Raw genomic sequence first — 21,015 nt, 5'->3', positions numbered from 1 at the left:
GGTGCCGGCCTTCTGCAGATCGCCTCTGCGCCTACCACCGAGCCCTGGTTTGACCGTCCTGGGTGGAATAGGCCCCAGTTCCTCGGGATCACGCACCCTGTTGCTGTCCGTCACCTGCAAATCCGCCAACTTGTCCTTTAACAAGATACAAACAAGATAAAAACCTTGAATTACGCCGTCTTCGGTCTGATTTAAGAATGGTATATAAAATCATACATTGCAATGTCCTACCTGTCAATGAATACTTCAGCTTCAACCATAACAACACAAGAGCAAACAATAGATACAAACTCAAGGTTAACCGCACCAAACTTGATTGCAGGAAATACAACTTCAGCAACAGAGCGGTCAATGTCTGGAATCCTCTACCTGACTCTGTGGTTTCTTCCCCAAACCCCAAAAACTTTAACCTTAGACTGTCTACTATTGACCTCACCCCTTTCCTAAGAGGTCTGTAGGGGGCGTGCATAAGCACATCAAATGTGCCTACTGTCCCTATCCTATTTCTTTTTATTTCTCTTATATGTATCCATTTCATGTATTCATAACTATGTATACACTTATACTTATTATCTTGTAAACAATTGACAAATCAAATCAATAAATAAATAAATACTTGAGGGTGCAGAAGCGAAGGAAGGAAGGAAGGAAAGAAGGCAGGAAGGAAAGCAGGAAGGAAAGGGAAGGAAGGAAAGAAGAAAGGAAAGAAGGAAGAAGGAAAGGAAGGAAAGGGAAGGAAGGAAAGGGAATGAAGGAAAGAAGAAAGGAAAGAAGAAAGGAAAGAAGGAAAGGAAGGAAAGGAAAGGAAGGAAAGAAGGAAGGGAAGAAGAAAGGAAAGAAGGAAGAAGGAAAAGAAGAAGAAAGGAAAGAAGGAAAGGAAGGAAAGAGAAGAAAGGAAAGAAGGAAGGAAAAAAGGAAAGAAGGAAAGAAAGAAGGAAAGAACGAAAGAAAGAAGGAGGGCTGCCGCTTTAAGAACCGGGCCCGAGCCCCGCCGAGGTTGGAGGCGGCGCTGGGCTCGCCGGCGTTGCGGCGGAGAGCGGAGCGTCTCGGCCGGCCGGGGGCTCCGCGGCGCCTCTTCGGGAGTAGGTGCTGTGCGGGAGCTGGGCCAAGGCCCGCCGCCCCTCCCTGCCTCCCTCCCTCCCTCCCTCCCTGCCTGCCGGGCGGGTGTGTGCGAGGCTCTGCCCGCCTCCACCCCCCTCTTCCACCCTCCGCCCGCCTGCAGCAGGGAGAAAGGACCGGCTGTTGCTCCGTTTCGGCGAGGAAGGCGCGGGGGGTCTCCGGCCTTGGACGCTGCCGCTGCGCCCCTTCCTCCCCCCGGCCCCGTCCCGCCCTGCAGCTGATGCCCAGGGGAAGGGCGACGCGATGGGTTTCCTGCACCAACTTTATCTCCTGCTATGGAAGAACGTGACGCTGAAGCGTCGCAGCCCGGTCAGTAGCGGTCGGCGGGGTTGGGGGGCGGGTGGAGGGTCCGAGGAATTTGTGGGAAGGGAGGGGACGGGGGCTTGCGCCCCCACCCCGCTCCTCCCTTCTCCTCGGGCGGCGGGGCTTCCCAGAGGCCGGGCGGACTTGGGGATGGCCGAGGTTTTCTTGCACTATTTTTTTGCAAGGGCGGGGGCTTAGGAAAGGCTCCCCCCGAACAGCTGGGATGGGAGTCCGAGGCCTCCCACCCACCCATCCCCAGGCCGATCTGCAGCCAATCTCTGCGTTCCCCCCCAACCCCGACCTGGCTGTGGGGGAGGGAATCTGCTTGGAAGACCCTCGTCCGCTGGCTGGAAGGGCAGCTGTCCTGCAGAGAGGGCCAACCTGGGGCCCAGAAGACACACCCCCCCCCCGCTTTGATTCTCCCGCGGGGGTGGCTGCAGAGAGGCCGGGTGAAGGTTGCCTCCACCGGTCTGCCAAAGGGGAGCTGTCCCTGCCTGTGGCGGCTCTTCCCTCTGGTTTCCAGGTCAAGGGCGGGATTGGGTATCTTGAGCCTTCCTCCGCTTGGAGACAGCCAACGTGTTTGGGCATCATGGGCGTTGTAGTCCCTCGTATCTAGAGAGCAGGAGGTGGATGTCCCTTCTGTGCCCCTCCATCCCCGGCTGCCCAATTTCTGTGTTGTTTCAAGACCATATGGGAGGTTTTCCTTGAGCCAGGGTTGTTGGAATGGTACCCTGGTGGGTGTCTGGCCTCCCCTGGAAGGCAAAGCCAGAGACAGCTGAGTTCCCAAATTGTGCTAAACCGAGCCAAGAGCAGTTAAACTCTATTGCACGCCCCTCGTTGTTGACACAGTTTTATCTCCGGTCCCCTATTTAAAAATAAACTTGGCATTTATCCTTTGTTAACACCAGCCACACCGGGGAAGGTTTGGCTCTCACGTTGTGAAAAGAAGCCACCTGCGTTGTGTTCCCAGTTGCTTGCCCTGCCTTTCGGGAGCTCTATGCGCTCCCTGGCCTGTGGAACTCACGGCCACAGGTCCTGCACTGGTGTGAATTGTGCTAATTGTGGAGAAAACAGTCCTTCCTGCAGTAGCGAATTGTGCCATTATGACACAATGGGTATTGTCCTGTCATGCCCCCTGTCAGAATCTATTTTGGAGGGGGGAGGCAGAACAGCTGACAGGGAGTGGGAGTGTGGCTCCGTTGGTTGTGGAAGAAACTGGGGAAGGGCACAGTCTGGCTGGGCAGAGCAGGGGAGAGGTAGAACAAGGGAGAAGGGGTTCAGAGGAAGACCAAGGCCCACCCCATCTTCATCCTAGGGCATGCAGGGAGGAAGCGAGAAGGGAGCAATGTGAGTTGCATGGCTTACAGGGGAGGAAAGGGCCCTGATTCCCTTCCTTAGCTGCAGCTGGGAACACAGTGTTTAAAAAGGGAGGCTGCATGCAGCAAATTGTTGGGAGGAAATCGTGAATTGTCATGGCTTATCTGTGTTCCTGGTGTCTTCCCAACTGTGTGAGTTTTGCGGTGTTTTCAAGTCTGAAAGTCCTTCTCCTGCCCTGTCAAGTTAATTACTGCAACATAGTTTGTGTGGATTTTTAGTTAGTCTGTATGCACCTTGTTTTGGACTGAATTTCCTCCACTTAAAGGCTGTTCCTGGGAGAGTTTTTCTCAAGCCGAAGATAACCTGGACATTGGGGGCAAAGTTGGAGATAATAAAGGGCCTTTTCTTGCTTATTTGACTGGGTTGCGTTTGGGCCACGCCTCGGGTCATCTCACCTCCTTATAAGGGGTGGGGGTCTAGGGGGCAGTGAGGAGTGGGAATTCCCTTTATGGTTGCTGGGGGAACTCATCTGATCTGGCTTAAACCCGTGATGGTGAACCTATGGCATGCATGCCACAGGTGGCACGCAGAGCCATTTGTGCCAGCATGCAAGCTGCGGGCAAACTTACCTCTCTGGGCATGCGCATCCCTCACAGCTGATCTTTGGCAGGTTTGAGGCCTTTTTCGGCCTCCTAACAGCTTGAGGAAGGCTTCTGCAGGCTTCTGCAGGCCGAAAACTAGCCCCGTTTCGTCGCTTCTGGTATTTTTGGAAAAACAGGAAGTGATGAAAGGGGGCTAGTTTTTTTGGCACAGGAGCCCAAAAAAGGTTAGCTACCACTGCCTTATACCATCGGCATTTTATCTACTGCCCTTTTCCCGGTGGGGAAAAGAGGCCGAAGCCTGCAGGCAGCTCGCCAAGAGACTTAGGGGGCGAAGTGCCAGAGAAGCTCCCCAAAGTTATCCAAAGGCCGTGATGTTATTACGTGAGCTCTGCAGAATTAATCATCTGCAGTCTTTTGAAGGGGCAGCTTCATCCGCGGCTGCCTTGGGATGCAGCCAAGAGCTTGAAAAACCAGAATTGTGGTTCATAATCCAGGAGAGGAGGACTCTTCCACCTGTGGAAATCAGCAGCCGCCTCGTTTTTTTTTACCTCCTCCCAGCTCAGGACCAGGGCTCCGATCGTACGGAGGTGGTTTGGGGCTACCTAGAATAGCAGGGGGTGTGCAGGCATTCATCTGCCACCCAGGGCTGGAGGGTCTTCCCATACCCCCTCTGCCTTCCCAGGGGCCTTTCTGGGCCCGTTATGCTGCACCAGGGCAGGGCCATTGAAGAGATGCCCTGTTGTATCTCAGCTCTCTTGGAAGCCGGTGTGTCTCCTTCCCTTGCCCTGGGCTCTCCTCTTTCTCCTCCTCCGTCCCGGCAGGACCCTCTGCTGGCTTTCCCTCCTTCCGAATAACCCAACAATCTGCCCGTTCTAGGAATTGTAATTTCATTTGCAGCCGTGGCTCCTTGTCTCTGCAGAAGAGCGTCTTCCAGGACTCTTGGTTCCTCCCCCCGCCCACCGCTAATTTATGTCCATTGTAATGAAGGAGCCGTGGAGGATCTGGCTAAGCCCTCTGCAGCACCAAGGCAGCTTCAGGGGGCATAAATTCCGCAGGAGCTTCTTCTGCCTAGAGCAGCCTTGGGTCTCTTTCCCAGCGGAGAGGCTGGATTTCGGGCTTCCCGGGTAGGAAAGCTCGCCGCACCCTGGCCAGGGCTCGCATGGGGGACCTTCCGAAATCTCCGGCTGCCGGTCCTCTTGCAGAGACCAAACCATTCCCCCAAAGGCAGGGGAGGCTTTTGCCTGGACGCTGACCACACCTGCAGGGATGTGTCCATCTTGACCCCCAGAGCTGAGCTGGGCCTGTCTCAACAGAGAGCTCCTTCTTTAGCCCTGGCTAGATAAAAACCCTGTGCTCCCTCCCTCCTCTCTTGCATAGCAAAATAGAGACCGACCCTGAATTTATTAAGAGCAGAGCAAAGTTTGTGTTTGGAGAGAGAACCTGATTCCCAAAGCTGGCTGGAGAATTCTGGGAGTGGGAAACCTATCCATCCTCAGAGTTGCCAAGATGGAGACCCGCTGTTCTAAAGGGAGGGGGTCGCATTGAAGCCCCTTCTTTGCCCACCGCCTCTTGGGAAATCAGGCTGGGTGGGTTGAAGCGTCCACAGGAGGCTGGTGCAGCCTCAAAAGAGGGAATCTGCCATTATACTCCTGGTCTGGCCAGAGGAGCAAAGAAGGGGTGTGCTCACACAGAAGGGCCTCCGGGGATCTTGCTTTGGATCCACACGAGGGTAGACAGGCTGCCCTGTTTCAGGACTGGGTCTCCTCTGCGTGGTGAGGCTCCTCTCCTGGGTTCCCGGGTCTGGTCCCATCTGGCGGCCCGAACCCCATGGTGCACATCCACCCCGATGGGCCTTTTGAATATGCTGGTTTGTTTACAGAGACTTTGTAGAGCTGAACCTCTATGAAGGGACATCTGGAGGGGGAAGGCAGCCCTTCAGTAAGCAGCTTTCACACAAGCCTCCGCTCGGTTGTGGGTCTTTCCATTGTTCTTCCTGTTTCAAATGGAGAGATTTTGCTCGAGCTGACCTCCCCCGCTTGGACAAAGGGAGGTTTGTCCGCTGGGACGTCAACGCCACCTCGGCTGCGACTTTCTGGGAAGCCTTTGAGGGCTGCTGGAAGCATCTCCTGTGTTTGCCCGCCGTCTTCCCTCCCACCCACCCACCCACTCACCTGCTCTAAAGCTAGGAACCGGGTGGGCAGCTCTGCTCATCTTTAGGGGATGAAAATTTGGGGCGGGAGAAGAGAGGTGACTCTCTGGCAGCTTTTGACAACGTGCTGAAGACGGAGACAGAGCAAAGGCCCATATAAAAATCTCTGAGTGGAAGGGCTGTTGTTGTTTTTTGGAGGGCATGAATAAAGGGGCAGGTTGCCTTTTTTTTTATTAATTTTTTATTAACTAACCAACACAAGCATAACACATCAACATAAAACCATCTTCCAAAATACAACGTGTCGGTTGGTACATTTCTTTCATGCAATGCCACAATATCAGTGGTCTTCCCTTCCAAACATACATTCATGTTACATAGGTCAACTATATATATTATATTACGTTATATTGTGTTATTATTGTGTTGTTAGTAGACCCAACTATAAATTTATATATTTCTCACCGAGCCAATCTCTATTTTGACAAACCTGGGATCATACAATTCGTTTTCTTAGGTTCAATTATATAACATCATTGCCTCCTATTATCTTACATATTATACTATTCCTTTCCATAACATAGTTTACTTCTCTATTTTCTTATCTAGCCATTGATAAAATAAACCACAAATTATAATATTCTTTATCTTCTTGCTCTCTGGCAGGTTGCTAATTTTAGGCACGCAACTGGGTGTCGTGCTAGGCAACCACCCACCCATGCTTAGGGCGGTTATTCCACCAGGCGCATAACTTGAGCTGTACAGGTTAATTTCCTCCCCTCCTCCTGTTATTCCGCACACTTTTTATCTGCTTTTCTGTTTCTCTTTGAAGGTAGAGGAGAGGGGGCGAACGGGAAAAATGCTGCCGTTTAATCGCACTTAATGCCTTTTGAACCCCAGGGAAGAGATGCAAAATTCATATATTTAGAAACAGGATTGGTTACAGGATGTGCTTTGAAAGTTTAAAGGAAAAAAAAACTTGGAGAAAGTTTGTAATTAACTCTGTGGCTGGACCTTCTGCGAGGATGAAATCTTTTCAGATACAACCCTCGGGATTTGGTGAGGAAGCAGCCGGGCTGGCTTCGGATCCGATACAGGGAAGGGCTGCCTTTCCCCCAAGCAGTGTGGGGTCTCTAGGCAGGGACCCTTGTGGCCAGGCCCCTGACCTTTCGCACAGCTGAAGGCCACGAGGCTGCTTCCCTTTGTCACGGTGGCTTTTGACACAATAAGAGGCACCCAGCAACCTCTATGCTGAGCACAACTCCTATTCTAGGTGGACTTTGAACCGGTCCTTTTGTTCTGGTTCGTCAGGTCTTCTCGTCTGGCCGATTGTTTCTTCCCTGGCAGTGCCAAACAGAACATCTCTTTCCTTCTGAGGGGAGGCACACCTGCCGTGTCTTGCGAAAGCAGGTGGCACTTGATGGCATGGCCAGATTCCCACGGGGGAAACACAGTGCCAGTGTGTTTGCCAAGTGAGTGCCAGCCCCCCTCCCTGCCTCTGCCTGTGTACCTGTCTGCAGGTGCAGCAAAACCAGGGCGCTGCTGAGCATTGCTCGCCTTGGGCGAGGTCATGATTTACCTCAAACTCTTTGATTTATCAGTCCGGAAGTGCAAGAGGTGCGAGAAGGGCCAAATAAATGGCATTTCACGCCCAGCAAGAACACTTAACAGGAAAGAGCATTAAAAACCCATTTGCACCCATGTGCCAATTCTTTATGGAGAAAGCGTGAGAACTTTTTGCCTTTGGTCCAAAGGATAAACCGGATGCCTCCAGTCCCTTCCCAGCTAGACTTTAAGATGAGTGGACTTCAACACCCAGAATTCCCCAGGCAGCAAGCTGGCTGGGGAATTCTGGGAGAGAAACTCCCTGCAACTTGATTTTCTCATGGTCGGGAAACACGGCTCTAGAGTTTAGTCAATTGTCTGAAGCGTTTACATTCGTCCCAGCAATCTGCTTGGGGAATTCTGGGAGTCTACACCTCTTAAAGTTTGTCAAAGTTGAGAAGCACTAAGATAGACTGCCCCTGGGCATCAAGATTAGTAATCTGTCGGTGGATTTCTCTAACCAGCTGGTGGTTTTCAGCCCATGGTTATAGTTGTGAGTTTAGCCCGAAGAGGAAATGAGGAAATGCCTGCAATTTTTCCCCCTAGTTCCTTCCTCCAAGCCCTGGATCACAAGCTCTACTTGCATCACAAGCTGTGTTGTGAGTTTGATCTTCTCCTGCTAAACAGCCACACGCGCACCTTTCCTTTTAGGTCAAAAGTGAATCTGGTAAACACTCCTGGGAGCACCTAGGCGGCAGTTTCAGCCAGCAAGCACTGAGCTGAGGAGTGCGTGGTGGACCTTTGTCCCATTTTATCACTGCAAAAGAAAAAAAAAAGAAAAATTAAAAAGGCAGCTGCCAACCGGCCTGTCCTGTAGCCGGCCAAAGGATACAGGATGTTGTAGGAAGTTTTCGATGCTGCTGTGTAAAGGGAAGAAAAAGACGCTCCCTCGTAACCCAGCTGGGCAGGAATACTTCCCTCCACTCTGCTCAGTGCCACTTTCCGTTTCTCACGGGGGTGGGGGGGACACCCTGCTCCTCTTCCAAGGAGAGAGGAGAAATTTCTTTCTGGGAGACCCCAGAACAGGTGTGGGGTGTGGATGAGCGGAGAGTCCTTCCCCATCGCGCATCTCTCTTCCCATTTTGGGGGTGGGTGGGGTGGGTGGACAGGGGTGGACTTGGCTGTGTGTGTGTGTGTGAGTGCCAGCAGTCTCTTTGCGGGGTTCTGAACCCAGTTTCTGTCGAGGGGGTGATTCACTCCAGCGTGGTGTCTCGGGGGCAGAACGGTGTGCCTGCTTGCAATGCAAACCCGGATTTGGTTGCTATGGAAACATAGCAAAAGAGGATCTTCTTCATAAGGCTATTTTAAAAAAAAAATAAAAATTGGAGAGGGATCCCAGAGACAAGACCTGACCTGATCCACTTGCTGCCTGCTCCCATAAAAGGCTAGCTGGGAGCCTCACCTGCCCAGGTAGCCAGCTCTCTGAAGACTGGGCAGGGCACTCTGCCCTGGGGTTGTGTATCCCCCCCACCCCCCGTTCGATTGTTGCACGTTAACTGGAAAATTCTCTGTTAACATTTTTAACTGTAGAGGCAAGGGTTATTGCTGCAAGTTTGCTCAAGGAAATCTCTGTGGAAATATACAGGCGAGGACTTGCTTAATTTCCAGTCGCAAAGAAGGAAATAATGTGTGTGAAATAAATATTCTGCCTTGGGCTGTTTGGCTCGTCTTGCAGGGGTTTGGCCCCGAGAGTCGTTTCATCCGACTTGGGGGCTGTGCGCCCAACCTCTTTCCCTGCCCTTTTCAAGTTGGCCACCTTGGGCAAAGAGCTGTCCGGTGCCAAGCAGGACGTTCCCCTCTTCGGTCTGCTTCAGCACTCCCTGACCGGTCCTTGGGGGCATTGTGGGTTGCCCATGGCCCTGAGCCCCCTTGGGGGGACGACAATGCCCTTCTGCCCCGTCCGAGGCAAACACCAGGCGCTGCCGCTTCCTTCCAAGACGTTAATGGCGGAAGGCGAGGCAGCCATTCTGACGCCAAAATGCTTGGTGCTGCCTGGTAGAAACCAGCTCGTGAAACGGGGCGGGTGTTTCTGGTGACAAAGTGACAATTGTGAGCTTCCCGTGAGTAAACAAAGGAGTCGCCCTGGGTGGCTTGACTTGGGTTGGGGCAGGAGAAGCTGCTGGATCCGAGGCCCGAATGCGTCTCTGCCCCCAGCTTTCCCAAGTTCCCCTCCAAGCAGAGCGGGGTTTCTACTGGCGCTTGGCCGGAGCGCTTCCCTGCATTTTCCCCTTTTCATTTTCAAGAGACAATTTCAGTAACTTCCAGGGAAGATGTCGAGATCTTCTCTCTACCCCCGTTGGTGTTTTTTGCACATCCTTCCAGGGAGCTTCCTTTAATGTGGGAATCTGGGACTCGGTGGCCCAGTTGTGGCCTCCGCTATCCAAGGCAGCCGCCCAGGAAGACCCACGGCTGCGGTGCCGAAGCCCCCTCGGCTCCCCATTTTAAGGAAGGCCTCTTTCGGCCTTCCTTAACTTCGAGGAAGGGTCAGCAGGTCAATCGTGGCCACGGGGCGTGTGGGGCACCTTTGCAGGTGGACCCTTCTGAAGGAAGGGGTCACTTCTGTTGGGTCCGGAGGGGAGGCGGAAGGGCAAAATGGACACCCTGGTGGGCAGATGGGGTGGGCAGGGATGCTGGCGAGGCGGGAGGATCTTAGTGGGGATCTTGCACAGCAGCGCTCCCTCCCTTTTGAACGCTCAATTGCCCGACATTCTGGGTTTGCACTAGCCGGGCCTCATTCGAGCAGAACAAACATGGTTTGTTGCCTCCTGAAGAGCTTCCTGTGCTTCCAATCTAGGTCAGTGAGCCGGGAGGTCTGGTTGGCATTCCCAGGTTGTCTCCTGATCCTTGCTAGCCAAGAGGAGGAGCGCGACTTGGGGGATCCTATAAGCCACCCTGACATTCGGGGGTTTTCACCAGCCTGCTCCTTCGGCACAGGGGTGTCTGAGCCCCGGTTGGCCTCCCAGCCAGGCTCTCGGGGAACGACGGGCTTTGCCTAGGGGTCCTTGGACTCATCCGAGCTTCCCCTCCCCCTCCTCTCTGCAGTGGGTGCTGTCCTTCGAAATCTTTATCCCGCTGGTGCTCTTCTTTATCCTGCTGGGGCTGAGGCAGAAAAAGCCCACCATCGCAGTGAAGGAAGGTAAGCGCCTGGCCGCCAGGAGGAATCGGGGACAACCGGTGAGTCCTTCCCCCGATGGCCACGGGCACAAAGTCCGCAGGGTGAACCCTGTTCCCCAGTGGACCCAAGCCCTCCCCGGGAAGGCAGAGCCGAAGGATGCCCTGCAGTTAGCAAAACACCCCTGCTGACATCCTGAGCTTCAGTACAGAAAGCATCCTCAGCTCGGAGCGGGGGCTACCTGGAAGGTATTCCCACCCCGCCACCCCCCGGTGCAGATGGGCAGCCTCTTCCCAGAGCAGCTGGCAAGGGGTCTGGCTGGGGGGGCAATGGCAATGCCCCCCCTGGCCCACCCCCCTTTCTTTGGTACCCCCATCTCCCGCTTCCCCCGGCCCCATGGGAAGCTGCCCAGGCTGCCAGTTCTGCCATCGGAGGCATCGCCACGATCCTCCCCGTTTGCTTTGGAGGCTTGTTTTTCGTTTGTTTCTGAAATGTTTGTTTTTTTCTTTTTCTCTTCCCTCTCCCTCCTCCTTCACTCTTTTATTTTTCTTTTCTTTTCCCTGACCTGACTTCTTCCTCTCTTCTTTTGCGCCCGTGTTTCCTCTAGTCTGTAAGTTGGTTTCCTTTGGGCTGAGGCCTCGTCTCGAGGCTTTTCCCCTCCCCAGTTGACTAATGTTTCCATCCCGGCTTTTTCCCGCCTCCCCTCGCATTCGTAGCCCTCCCGGTTATGGTGGCAGGTAACCACTGGGGGTTGGTGAAGGGGTATAAAGTCCTGTGCAAATTCAGAAGCTGAGGCCCGTTCCCGAAAAGCAAACCTTCGCAGCTTTGGGAATCTTCAAAAGCCTCGAAAAATCCAGGGCGATCCAAACAAACAAACCAACGAAAAGGCCATAAAGAGAGGGTTATTTGCCACCATTGCAGTCCTTTCCCCGAGTTTATATCTAGCTTACTCGTTATTTCCCCCCATCCTGCTTTTTTTTTTTTCCTGCAGTTGATCAGGGTTGGATCCTGGCTTAATTCTCTCCTGCCCCTAGGCCATTCCTCCTCCTCTTTTTAACTTGCCCTCTAGGATGTGACTAACCGGTTGGCCAAGGCCATCTGCCCTTTGGCCTTGGGGGAGTCAAAGGTCACTGTTTCCCTGGCTTCTGAGGTTCTGGACAGGTCATCAACTCAGCCGCTTGCAGAATCTCCAATGCCTCGGAAGCCTAGAAGAATAATTCAGTGCGTGTTTGTTTGGGGAAACAGTCGTTCTTTCATGGAGGGAAATGATTGGATCAGGCTGTACCTTTGGGAATTCGGGCATCGAAAGCCCAACTTTTCAATGTCTGCCGCAAGGCAGCTGTTATCGTAGCTTTGAAGCAAAATTATATTTCTTTATTTTTAAAAAATTGGGGTTACAGCAAATTCATCTCGATGGTTTGGGTGTTAAACCTTGTACCGTTGGGAGAAGTTTTGTTTTGGCTCCAAATTCCACTTGGTAAGAGGCTGCAAGCGGCTTGGAGTTCTGCCTGGGAACGGACGAGATACCAGGTTGGCTGTGGGCAAAGATTTCTCCATGCTCCTGAGGTGCTGGACTACAGTACCCATACCCCTTGCCAAGGGTCATGGGGCCTATGATCCAGCGCATCTGAAGCTTGGAGAAGGCCAATTTGGAGGGGGGGATTCGATGGAAGGGCCGCTGACCTTTAACCCTCTGAACCGTCCCTCTGGCTAATCGGAAGAGACCACAGCAAACTGATCTGACTTTCACACTGCTCTCTGAACTGGTGTTGTGCGTCTTCTTACATACCCTGTGAGGTTTCCACCCACCCCTTTTCTCACGCTCTTCCTTCTCTAGCCTACTACACGGCGGCGCCCCTCACCTCGGCCGGCATCTTGCCCGTCATGCAGTCCTTGTGTCCTGACGGGCAGCGGGATGAGTTCGGCTTCTTGCAGTACTCCAATTCCAGGTGGGTTCGGCACCCCAAATGCCCGGTTTCTGGTATTTTGTTGAAAAAGAGGGTATGGCACCGGCAAGAGGAGCCTGCTGAGGGGAAAGGGGCCTCCGTGGCCAGCCTAGCCCACCCGATCCCTTCAAGGAAGCGCCGGTCACCCTTCCAGTTGCAAGCAGAAAGTTTTGGCTGCAGCCATTTATTACTAGGTGGGGGCCCAGGTGGGTGGGGGAGCAGGAAGAGCTGCCCGGGGAACTGACACCTTGGCATCGAATCAAACTATCCACTATTGACCTCACCCCGTTCCTAAGAGGCCTGTAAGGGGGTGTGCATAAGTGCACCATTGTGCCCACCGTCCCTGTCCTCTCGTCCCCCGTTTATTCGTACCTGTTTCCTGTATTCACACTTATACCTATTATCTTGTAAGCGATTGACAAATCAAATAAATAAATTAAAAAATAAAGGAAGGAAGGAAAGAAGGAAGGAAGGAAGGAAGGAAGGGGGGGGGGGGAGGAAGGAAGGAAGGAAGGAAAGAAGGAAGGAAGGAAGGGGGGGAAAGAGAACAGGGAAGGGGAAGGAAGGAAGGAAGGAAGGAAGGAGGGAGGAAGGAGAACAGGGAAGGGAAAGGAAGGAAGGAAGAAAGGAAGGGAGGAAGGAAGGAAGAAAAGGAAGGAAGGAAGGGGGGAGGAAGGAGAACAGGGAAGGGGAAGGAAGGAAGGAAGGAAGGAAGGAAGGGGGGAGGAAGGAGAACAGGGAAGGGGAAGGAAGGAAGGAAGGAAGGAAGGAAGGAAGGAAGGAAAGGAAGGAGAGAAAAGGGAGGAAGGAGAGAAAAGAAGGGAGGGAGCTGGAGGAAGGAAGGAAAGAAGGAAAGGAAGGGAGAGAATCCCCATTCCTAAGAGGTCTGTAAGGGGCGTGCATAAGCGCGCCATCATGCCTACCGTCCCTGTCCTATTGTCCCCAATTCCAAGTTCCTATTTCTTGTATTTAAACTTAGGTTTCTTCTTGTTTCTGTTCTATTGTAAGCTTTTGACAAACCAATAAAATTAAGTAGGGTGAAAGGTATCCTCCTGTCTGAGCTGGGAGGATCTTTTGTTCTTTCCAGAGAGCCAACAGTGGGCAGACCTGTTCAGGCTCTTTCCTCCACCGGCCCTGGCAAGTGCAAAAGGGATGAAGGGAGCCAGAAGGGCGTGGCCTCCCCATTCACACCTGCCTCACACACACACCCGGGGGTGGGGATTGGGGGGGGAATCTTTCCTGCAGGGTGACGCAGCTGCTGGAACGGCTGAACGAGGTGGTGGAGAAGAGCAACCTGTTTGACCCGGATCACGCCGGGCCGGAAGAGGAGTTGGAGTCTCTCCGGCGCCACCTGGAGTCTCTGGGCAGCAGCACCAGGCCCAGCCCTGTGGAGACCCATTTCACCACCCACGCAGGTGGGTGGGGGTCCTCCCCTGTGGGGAAGGGCCAGGCCAGGAGGCAGCGGCTCGGCTCGTCTGGGGTTGCGGAAGGTTGTTGCTGCTGCCCGCCTGAGGGGGTGGGGTGGGGGGCTCTCTCCCTGCTTGGCGCCCACCGCCCTACCTCCCCCTCCCCATCTCTCCTTCCTTGGCAGCCCCCGGCTTCTCCCTGGACTCCATCGCCAAGGACAAGACGGAGCTCCACCGCTTCCTCGTGCAGAACCTCTCCTTGTCCAACGAGTCGGTGGAGCTGCTCACGGGCTCCAGCATCAACCTGAGAGAGGTGGGCGGGGGGGTGGGGCGTGTCGCAGGGGGGAGCCGGCTGCAGGTTCAGGGGTGACGGGGAGCGGGGGGAGTTACCAGGGTCAAAGACTGTTCTTCCCGCAGGTCTACCGCCTTATCTTTGACGTGTCTCCCGGCTCTGCCGATGGCTTCGGCCCAGCGGACAAGTGGCGTCACCCGGAGGTGAGGCTTCCTGGACCCTCATGTTGCTGGTCAGGGCAGGTAGGGGGGAGGAGAGAGAATAGACAAAGGGATGGCTGGGATTGATGGATGGACTGGTCTCTTCTCCGCTCTTCCCCCTCCCCCGAAATCCCTTCTTCTCCGCTCTTCTCCCTCCCTCCTGGGCAGTGCGTACAAAATCCTTGCAGCGGTTAATATGTGAAACGTGATATATCCGTTTTATTGTATTTTTGTGTTATTCTACCTAACAAAAAAGTTTCCGGATTAAGTTCAGTTTTCTGATTCGCAACTCTGGAAAGCAAAAAAGGGTCCACCACAAGGCATGGTTACAAAAAAATATAATAGATTGTATAGAGACGGACAGGCTAACGAAAATATAAGACTGGGAAGATTCAGTTTGCTACAGGGCCTGGTATGAGTGGTTTAGAAATAGAAAAATAAAATAAAATGGCAATTAGGAAAAGAATGAGGGAATGTGTAAATAGGTAAATACACCATAGAGAAGAAGATTGATGTGTAAGGATAAAAGATATTGATTTATAGCGAGAGTAAGATGTAACGGTAAAGGGATAAGTAAATACATATATTGAAAAATGTTAAGGAGGTGCAAAGGAGGTCTTGATGTTGATAACCGTGTATAAAGTTTTGTGTTTTTCAAATTTGGAAACTTAATAAAATTTATTATTAAAAAAAAAACAAGAAGAAGAACTTCCTGGGGAAGATGATGGAAGGTGGGCTGGTCCGGCAAGCTCTGCGCGGCCCTCCCAAAGGCGCCCAGCGGAAGGCAATCCTCCGGCTCTTCTCCCACGCTTTGGGCCTGGCCAGCCCCATGGCAGAGCCCCCCGGCTCCGACAGCCCCCAGACCTTTGTGAGGGATGTGGAGGTGAGGAGGCCAGGGGGAAGCCAACTCTCTCACTGGGAGGGGGCTTCAGGAAGGGCGCGCGAAGGGAAGTCAGTGACGGGGCATCCCCATCCCAGACCTCCCCCCCGCCAGCCCCAATAACTCTGCCGTTGTGGTCGAGCCCTTTGGCCCTTCCTTCAGTGACCACAACTGCTTCCTCCTTCCCCCAGAACATCCTTTTCACCCCCTCTGTGCTGGAGAGCCTGACGTGCCGCCAGAGCCAGGACGAGCTGAGGCGCATCCTGGTCATCCCGGAGAGCCAGCAGCCGCTCCTGCAGGCCTATCGTGCTTCGGTCTGCAACCGGAGCGCCAGCCTGCAGTCCGACTACTTCAGGCAGCTAGCCGTGGAGATGAAGGACCAGCTGGAAGCTCGGAAGGTGGCTGAACAGGTGAGGTGGGCGGGGCAGGCTCTTCTGTGGCCTCCCCAGCCCTCGGGTGTCTTCCTCCTGCCCTGCAGGCCTCACCTTGGCCGGGACGGGCACCGAGTGCGATCGTACCCCGCTGGACCCTTCCGAGGAGCAGAATTTCCTTGGTTGCAACCAAATTTCTGATCCTGCAGCTGAAGCTGGACGAGGTGAACCACACGGCGGCCCAAAGCCGCCTCCACACCCTGCTGGAGGACCTGATGGAAATGGAGAAGGTGCTGAAGGACCTGGACATCCTCTCCGCTCTGGCCAAGCTCCTCCCCAAGGGGGCCTGTGCCGCAAAAGCGCCTCCCGCCGCCCCCAACAGCACCGGCTCAGCTGGGAATTTCAGCTCTGGGACCAATTCCAGCTCGGAGGAGGGCAGGGCCAAGAGTGAGCCGCCATCCGAGGACCCGCAAGGGCAGTGCTCGGCATTCGTGCAGCTCTGGGCCGGCCTGCAGCCCATCCTCTGCGGGAACAACCGGTGAGGGTCCCAGGGCGGCTGTGCCTGGGCTTTGCTTTGGGGTCCGTGTCCAGAGCGGCCTTGAAGGGCAGGCGTATGCTGCTGACCTTCAGAATCTGTCCCCTTTAGGACGATTGAACCCGAGGCACTCCGGCAAGGGAACATGAGTTCTTTGGGCTTCACCAGCAAAGAGCAACGCAACCTGGGCCTTCTGGTGCACCTCATGACCAGCAACCCCAAGATCCTGTATTCCCCCGTTGGCACTGACGTGGATAAAGTCATCCTGAAGGTGGGCAGAGCGCAGAGATAGGTGGCTTCGGCCTCGAGGCTTTGCTGGGGCAATGTGTCCAGGGGTGCCTCCCTCCCTCGGCAGGTCGGGTGGTTGGCCTTTGGAGAGGCAGCAGCTGCTCAGCTGCCAACTCCAAAAAGGAGCAACACCAAAAGGATCATCGTTAGCGGAGTCTGCTTCAGATGCCAGCCGCTGCCCTGCCTTTCCTTGAGTTGCCAAGAGGTTTATTTTTATCCTGGGGGACAATTCTCGGCACCCAAAGGAAAATGTCCCCAGATTCCCCTTGAATGCCCTGCCTGCAGTCCTTGGGGTGTCCTCCTTAATCCTCCTCCCCGCACGACAGGCCAACGAGACCTTTGCCTTCGTTGGGAACGTGACACGCTACGCCCAGGTCTGGTTGAACATCTCTGCTGAGATTCGTAGCTTCCTGGAGGAGGGCAAGTTGGAGCAGCGGATTGCCTGGCTCCAGCAGGTATTGTGGGGGAGGGGGGATTGGCTTGAGCCCCCCACCCCTGCCCCCCCACCCAGGGCAGTGGGGAAGAGAACCTGAATTCAAGGGTGGGATTCTACCAGTTTGCACCTATTCGCTAGAACCAATTGTTAACATTCTAAGCAGTTTGGAGAACTGGTTGTTAGAAGAAATTACAAGGCTAATCCTGTAAGGAAGGCAGGAAGGAAACATTCTGGGGTTGCTTACAGAAACTGCCTCTCCATTAACCCTTATTACACTCTTGGTGGGACTAGACTTCCTGTCTCTGGAACTTCTCTGGAGTTTTTTCCCCCTCCTTTGCTGGTACTTTGCTAGTGTGAAGTGACCATTCAAAGTTACAATGGCACTGAAAAAAGTGACTTATGGCCATTTTTCACACTTATGATTGTTGCAGCATCCCCACAGTCATGAGAGGCCAGGTGAGGAGATGCGCGCCTCAGAGTGGTATTGAGTTGGCCATGCCCAGCCAATAACATGACCACCAAGCCACGCCCACCAATTAAGCCACGCCCACAGAACCGGTTGTTAAAAAGTTTCAATCCCACTCCTGCCTGAATTCCTCCCGCTGCCCGCTCTCACTCCCTACTTCTTTTTGGGGGCCCCAGATGGCGGCTGATCTTCACAGGCACCCCGAGATCCTGAATGTCTCTGACAGCACCCTCTTCCATACCTTCATGGAGAGCAATTTGTCCCTCTCCAACACCAGCACGCTTCTGCAGCAGCTGGACACGATTGACAACGCTGCCTGTGGCTGGATCCAGTTCATGTCCAAGGTGGGCCTTGCTGGACCTCTTCTCAGGCCAGAAAGCAAAGAGCCAAGCTGGGATCCTCCTGGGAGCAGAGAAAACAGGGAGATCTCAGGGTTGGGAAGTCAAGAAAGGAGCCCCCGGAGAGGGCACGGCAAGGCCTTTAAAAAATACGCTTTTAAAATATAATATATTTTGGCTTGGTGCCGTTCAGTAAAAAGTCATGATTTAAAACAGCAAGAAAGGATTTGAGATTTAAACAGCTTAAAAACACAAACTTCTAGATTAAATGCTAGCTATAGAAGCTGAGCTTGGGGGGCCAGCAGGGGTTGGTTTCCTCCGTCTTTGAGTTGGCGTTGCTGGAGCTCTTACACACTGTCTGAGGGGAAGCTTAATTTTGGGGTGTCAAAGCGTCTCCCTTGCACCTCAAGGGGGTTCTCCTTTCGCCCAGGTCAGCGTGGACATCTTCAAGGGCTTTCCAGACGAGGAGAGCATCGTCAACTACACCCTGAACCAGGCCTACCAAGACAACGTCACGGTCTTTGCCAGTACGGGCCTGCCTTCCCTCTCCTTGCCCTCCCTCGCAGCTCTTCCGCCCGAGTAGCAGAGCCACCAGCTGGCGCACTTTGGGGGCAGGACTGGCACTCAGTGTAGCCAAGGGGGAAGACTTTTTGAGGGGGGCCTTCGGACTACAGCTCCCATTTTTCCCCCGGGATGTTTTCTCCTGGTGGAAGGAGTGGTGCTAGTGGCTTCAGCACTGCGGACAGCTCCAAACTGAATTATTCTGTAATTTGCCGTTTGTCAACCTGGTCAAGTATGAGGTGGCCAGGTGTCAACTCCCAGAATCCTGGGAGGATGAGTCTGCTGGCTGGGAATTCTGGGAACTGAAGTGCACACATCTTAAAGATAATAAGGTTGGGAAACACTGGTGGGTGGACTTCCTGGTTGCACAGCTATGCATGCCAGAGCTTTTTCTCTGTGTAAGGCTAATGGGTCCTATAGAGAGACAGAAATACGGATTTATGAGTATGTTTACCTTAGAGGCCACCTATTATTCTAGATGATTTGTTGTTGGTTCAATGCAACCTCACAGGTCAACACCTGGCCTACGTTGGGGCCGAGCCAGAGGTGTGCTGGCACTTTTCCCCGCTCCCTTGTGGACTATTTCTTCTCTTCTCCGAAAAGGTGTGATCTTCCAAACCGACAAGGATGGCAGCCTCCCTCCCCACGTCATGTACAAGATCCGCCAAAATTCCAGCTTCACGGAAAAGACCAATGAGATCCGGCGGGCATATTGGAGACCCGGGCCAAACAACGGGGGCCGTTTCTACTTCCTGTATGGCTTTGTCTGGATCCAAGGTGAGAGCTCAGCTGGCTTCTTCAGAGCCTGGGTAGATGCTCCCTTTCCCTGCCCCAATGTCGCCAAAGTGGTTCATCTTTGACAGTAGGTTAATGAAGCGCACGCTTCCGTCGCAGTTCCTGACCCTTCGCTTGCCAAAAAAAGGCAGGTTGCTTCTGGAGGCCAGTTTGGGCACAATCAATGCCCGGAGAACCATCAGCATAAACTTAAGCACTTCTCTCTTTCCAAAGACATGATGGAGCGCGCCATTGTCAACACCTTCGTCGGCCGCGATGTGGTGGAGCCTGGAAATTACGTGCAGATGTTTCCCTACCCATGTTACACCCGTGATGAGTGAGTCCCTTCTCTTGCCTTGGAAGTAGGTGCTCCCTGGGAGAACAGCTCTTCTCTAGCAGGCCGGAGGCCAAGGAGAAGGGTTGCGTTGTGGAGCTGCTGGGGGCCTGGCCCCTGACTCACTCCTGGTCCCCTCCTCCTGGGGATGGCTGGGGGTTTCCTGGGCTGTGGACGAGGCTCCCGCTTTCCCGTCCTCCAGCTTCCTCTTTGTGATTGAGCACATGATGCCCCTGTGCATGGTCATCTCCTGGGTTTACTCGGTGGCCATGATGATCCAGCACATCGTCGCGGAGAAGGAGCATCACTTGAAGGAGGTGAGGCTGTGGGACGGGAGGGGTGGAAGGCGGAGGTAGCGTCCCAAGGCCAGTGAGGCAGGAAAGGAAGGAGAACAGGGAAACTGACCAAGGGAGGCTTTGCTGGGAAGCCAGGGCTGAGCTGGGTGCTGCAGCTGGGACCATGAGAGGAAATGGGGGGCTGTTTGGGATTTGGGGGGCAGTCACTGGGTAGACGTCACACCCTCAGCCAGAATGGGAGGCTGCAAGCAGGGCCCTGCAGGCCTCTCTGGGTGCAGGTGGCAGAATAACGAAACGGGTGCTGCGAAGGGGCAAAACAACCTTTTAGAACCGGGGCTGGAAGTGTTCCCAGACGGGGGGCTCCTCCAGCTGTCCCGTCTCCGTCTTTTCAGCCGTGGCGCTTCCCAAGCCGGCGTCCTCCCTTCCGTGGCACTTCCCTGCAGAGGTCCTTCCTTGCCTCTGTGCCAGGAGGGCCTTCCCGTTGCTGCTGGCGTGTCCGTGTTCCTGCTTAATGAGATCATGATGATGTGCCCGGGCAGAGAGCCAGCCGGCTGGTCTGCCTTTGGGCGGGTGGCTACATCTCTGCCAAGGGAGAGGAGAGTTGGCAGAGGTGCCAGCTGCAGGGAGAGATTCCGTCCAGGCGGGCGGACAGGGAGAGGATGCTGGCTTGGGAAGCTCTCCTGCCCGCAGCAATTCCTGATGGTTGAAGACTCAGAATTTCAGAACCGGAGCCGTTTATGAGAGTTTTTGTGCAGCAAAACGGCAGAGAGGCCCTTATCCCGGCTCCGATGCCTTGCCTTGCAGGTGATGAAGATGATGGGGCTGAATAATGCCGTCCACTGGGTGGCCTGGTTCATCACAGGCTTCACCCAGCTGTCCATCTCGGTCACTGCCCTGACCGCCATTCTCAAGTACGGGAAGGTCCTCATGCACAGCGACGTTCTCATCATCTGGCTCTTCCTGGCCGTCTACGCCGTGGCTACCATCATGTTCTGGTGAGGGCCAAGGGAGGGAAGGTGGCCTGCTGGAATGTTGGCCCTTGCACTGGGGCCTCTACACTGTGGTGCTCTGCAAAAGTTGGCGGTTTGGTCTCTTGCCTCCCATGGAGATGCCCTGCCGAGCAGAACACGGGGCTCCCTCAACGTAGTCCCCGGCTGTTGTGGTTAGCCAGCAGCAGGTGCGGATGGCTAACGAGAGTGAGGACCATTAGGAAGTAGACTGCTGCCTTCAGAGATTGTAGGGGCTGGCAGCAGTGATGAGGAGGTTCCCGAGGAGCCTGTGCCCAGTGCACATGTGCACAGGATTGCTCACAGGAAAGAGCAGTTACAACAGCATGGGCAACTCGGGAGTAAGGCTGCAAGGTAATGGCCCTTCCTTCAAGAAGATAAAAGCCAGCTGTGAAGCGAACGTTCTTTGCAGGAAGCAAAGACGTTTTGAAACTCCAGCCTCCTGGACATTCCAGTATCCTGAGTTTGGATTTGAAGATTCTTGTATTGCAAATTATTTCTCGTCTGTTATCTTTTGGCAAGTCTCGCACAGTTTGGCAAGGCTTGTGCTTATCACAGCTAATTATTTTGTAAAAATATTGCAAGGTTTCTGTTCCTTTTGGATTGTGTTTGATTTGTTGGAAAACGGCGTGGGTCAGAACACCAGCTTGAGGGTGATGGGCTTGGGCAGCCTGCTTA

At 53.9% G+C, this 21,015-nt stretch overlaps 1 protein-coding gene across 4 annotated transcripts in view; it reads left to right on the top strand.

Annotated features, from left to right (window-relative positions):
- Nucleotides 1-1,209: 1,209 nt before the first annotated feature.
- ABCA2 (ATP binding cassette subfamily A member 2) overlaps nucleotides 1,210-21,015 on the top strand; it is a 34,735-nt gene continuing 14,929 nt past the window's right edge. The window contains exons 1-17 of one of the 4 annotated variants that reach the window (XM_087914526.1): nucleotides 1,210-1,428; nucleotides 10,138-10,231; nucleotides 12,045-12,156; nucleotides 13,399-13,568; nucleotides 13,745-13,872; nucleotides 13,977-14,054; nucleotides 14,758-14,934; nucleotides 15,123-15,341; nucleotides 15,512-15,840; nucleotides 15,949-16,108; nucleotides 16,452-16,580; nucleotides 17,204-17,371; nucleotides 17,796-17,892; nucleotides 18,530-18,703; nucleotides 18,935-19,037; nucleotides 19,237-19,351; nucleotides 20,135-20,325. In XM_087914526.1, the coding sequence (XP_087770652.1) occupies nucleotides 1,363-1,428; nucleotides 10,138-10,231; nucleotides 12,045-12,156; nucleotides 13,399-13,568; nucleotides 13,745-13,872; nucleotides 13,977-14,054; nucleotides 14,758-14,934; nucleotides 15,123-15,341; nucleotides 15,512-15,840; nucleotides 15,949-16,108; nucleotides 16,452-16,580; nucleotides 17,204-17,371; nucleotides 17,796-17,892; nucleotides 18,530-18,703; nucleotides 18,935-19,037; nucleotides 19,237-19,351; nucleotides 20,135-20,325 (2,510 nt within the window). In that variant the 5' untranslated portion in view covers nucleotides 1,210-1,362. Of the gene's footprint in view, nucleotides 1,429-10,137; nucleotides 10,240-12,044; nucleotides 12,157-13,398; nucleotides 13,569-13,744; nucleotides 13,873-13,976; nucleotides 14,055-14,751; nucleotides 14,935-15,122; nucleotides 15,342-15,511; nucleotides 15,841-15,948; nucleotides 16,109-16,451; nucleotides 16,581-17,203; nucleotides 17,372-17,795; nucleotides 17,893-18,529; nucleotides 18,704-18,934; nucleotides 19,038-19,236; nucleotides 19,352-20,134; nucleotides 20,326-21,015 lie in introns of all 4 variants that reach the window. The other 3 variants (XM_087914524.1, XM_087914525.1, XM_087914523.1) reach the window with 3 other exon arrangements.

This window comes from Pseudonaja textilis, chromosome 17 (assembly GCF_049901715.1).
Source record: "Pseudonaja textilis isolate UNSWEBS1 chromosome 17, rPseTex1.2, whole genome shotgun sequence".
NCBI lineage: Eukaryota > Metazoa > Chordata > Lepidosauria > Squamata > Elapidae > Pseudonaja > Pseudonaja textilis.
The sequence above is the reverse complement of the archived record's forward strand: the minus strand, read 5'-3'. Positions and strand labels throughout refer to the sequence as shown.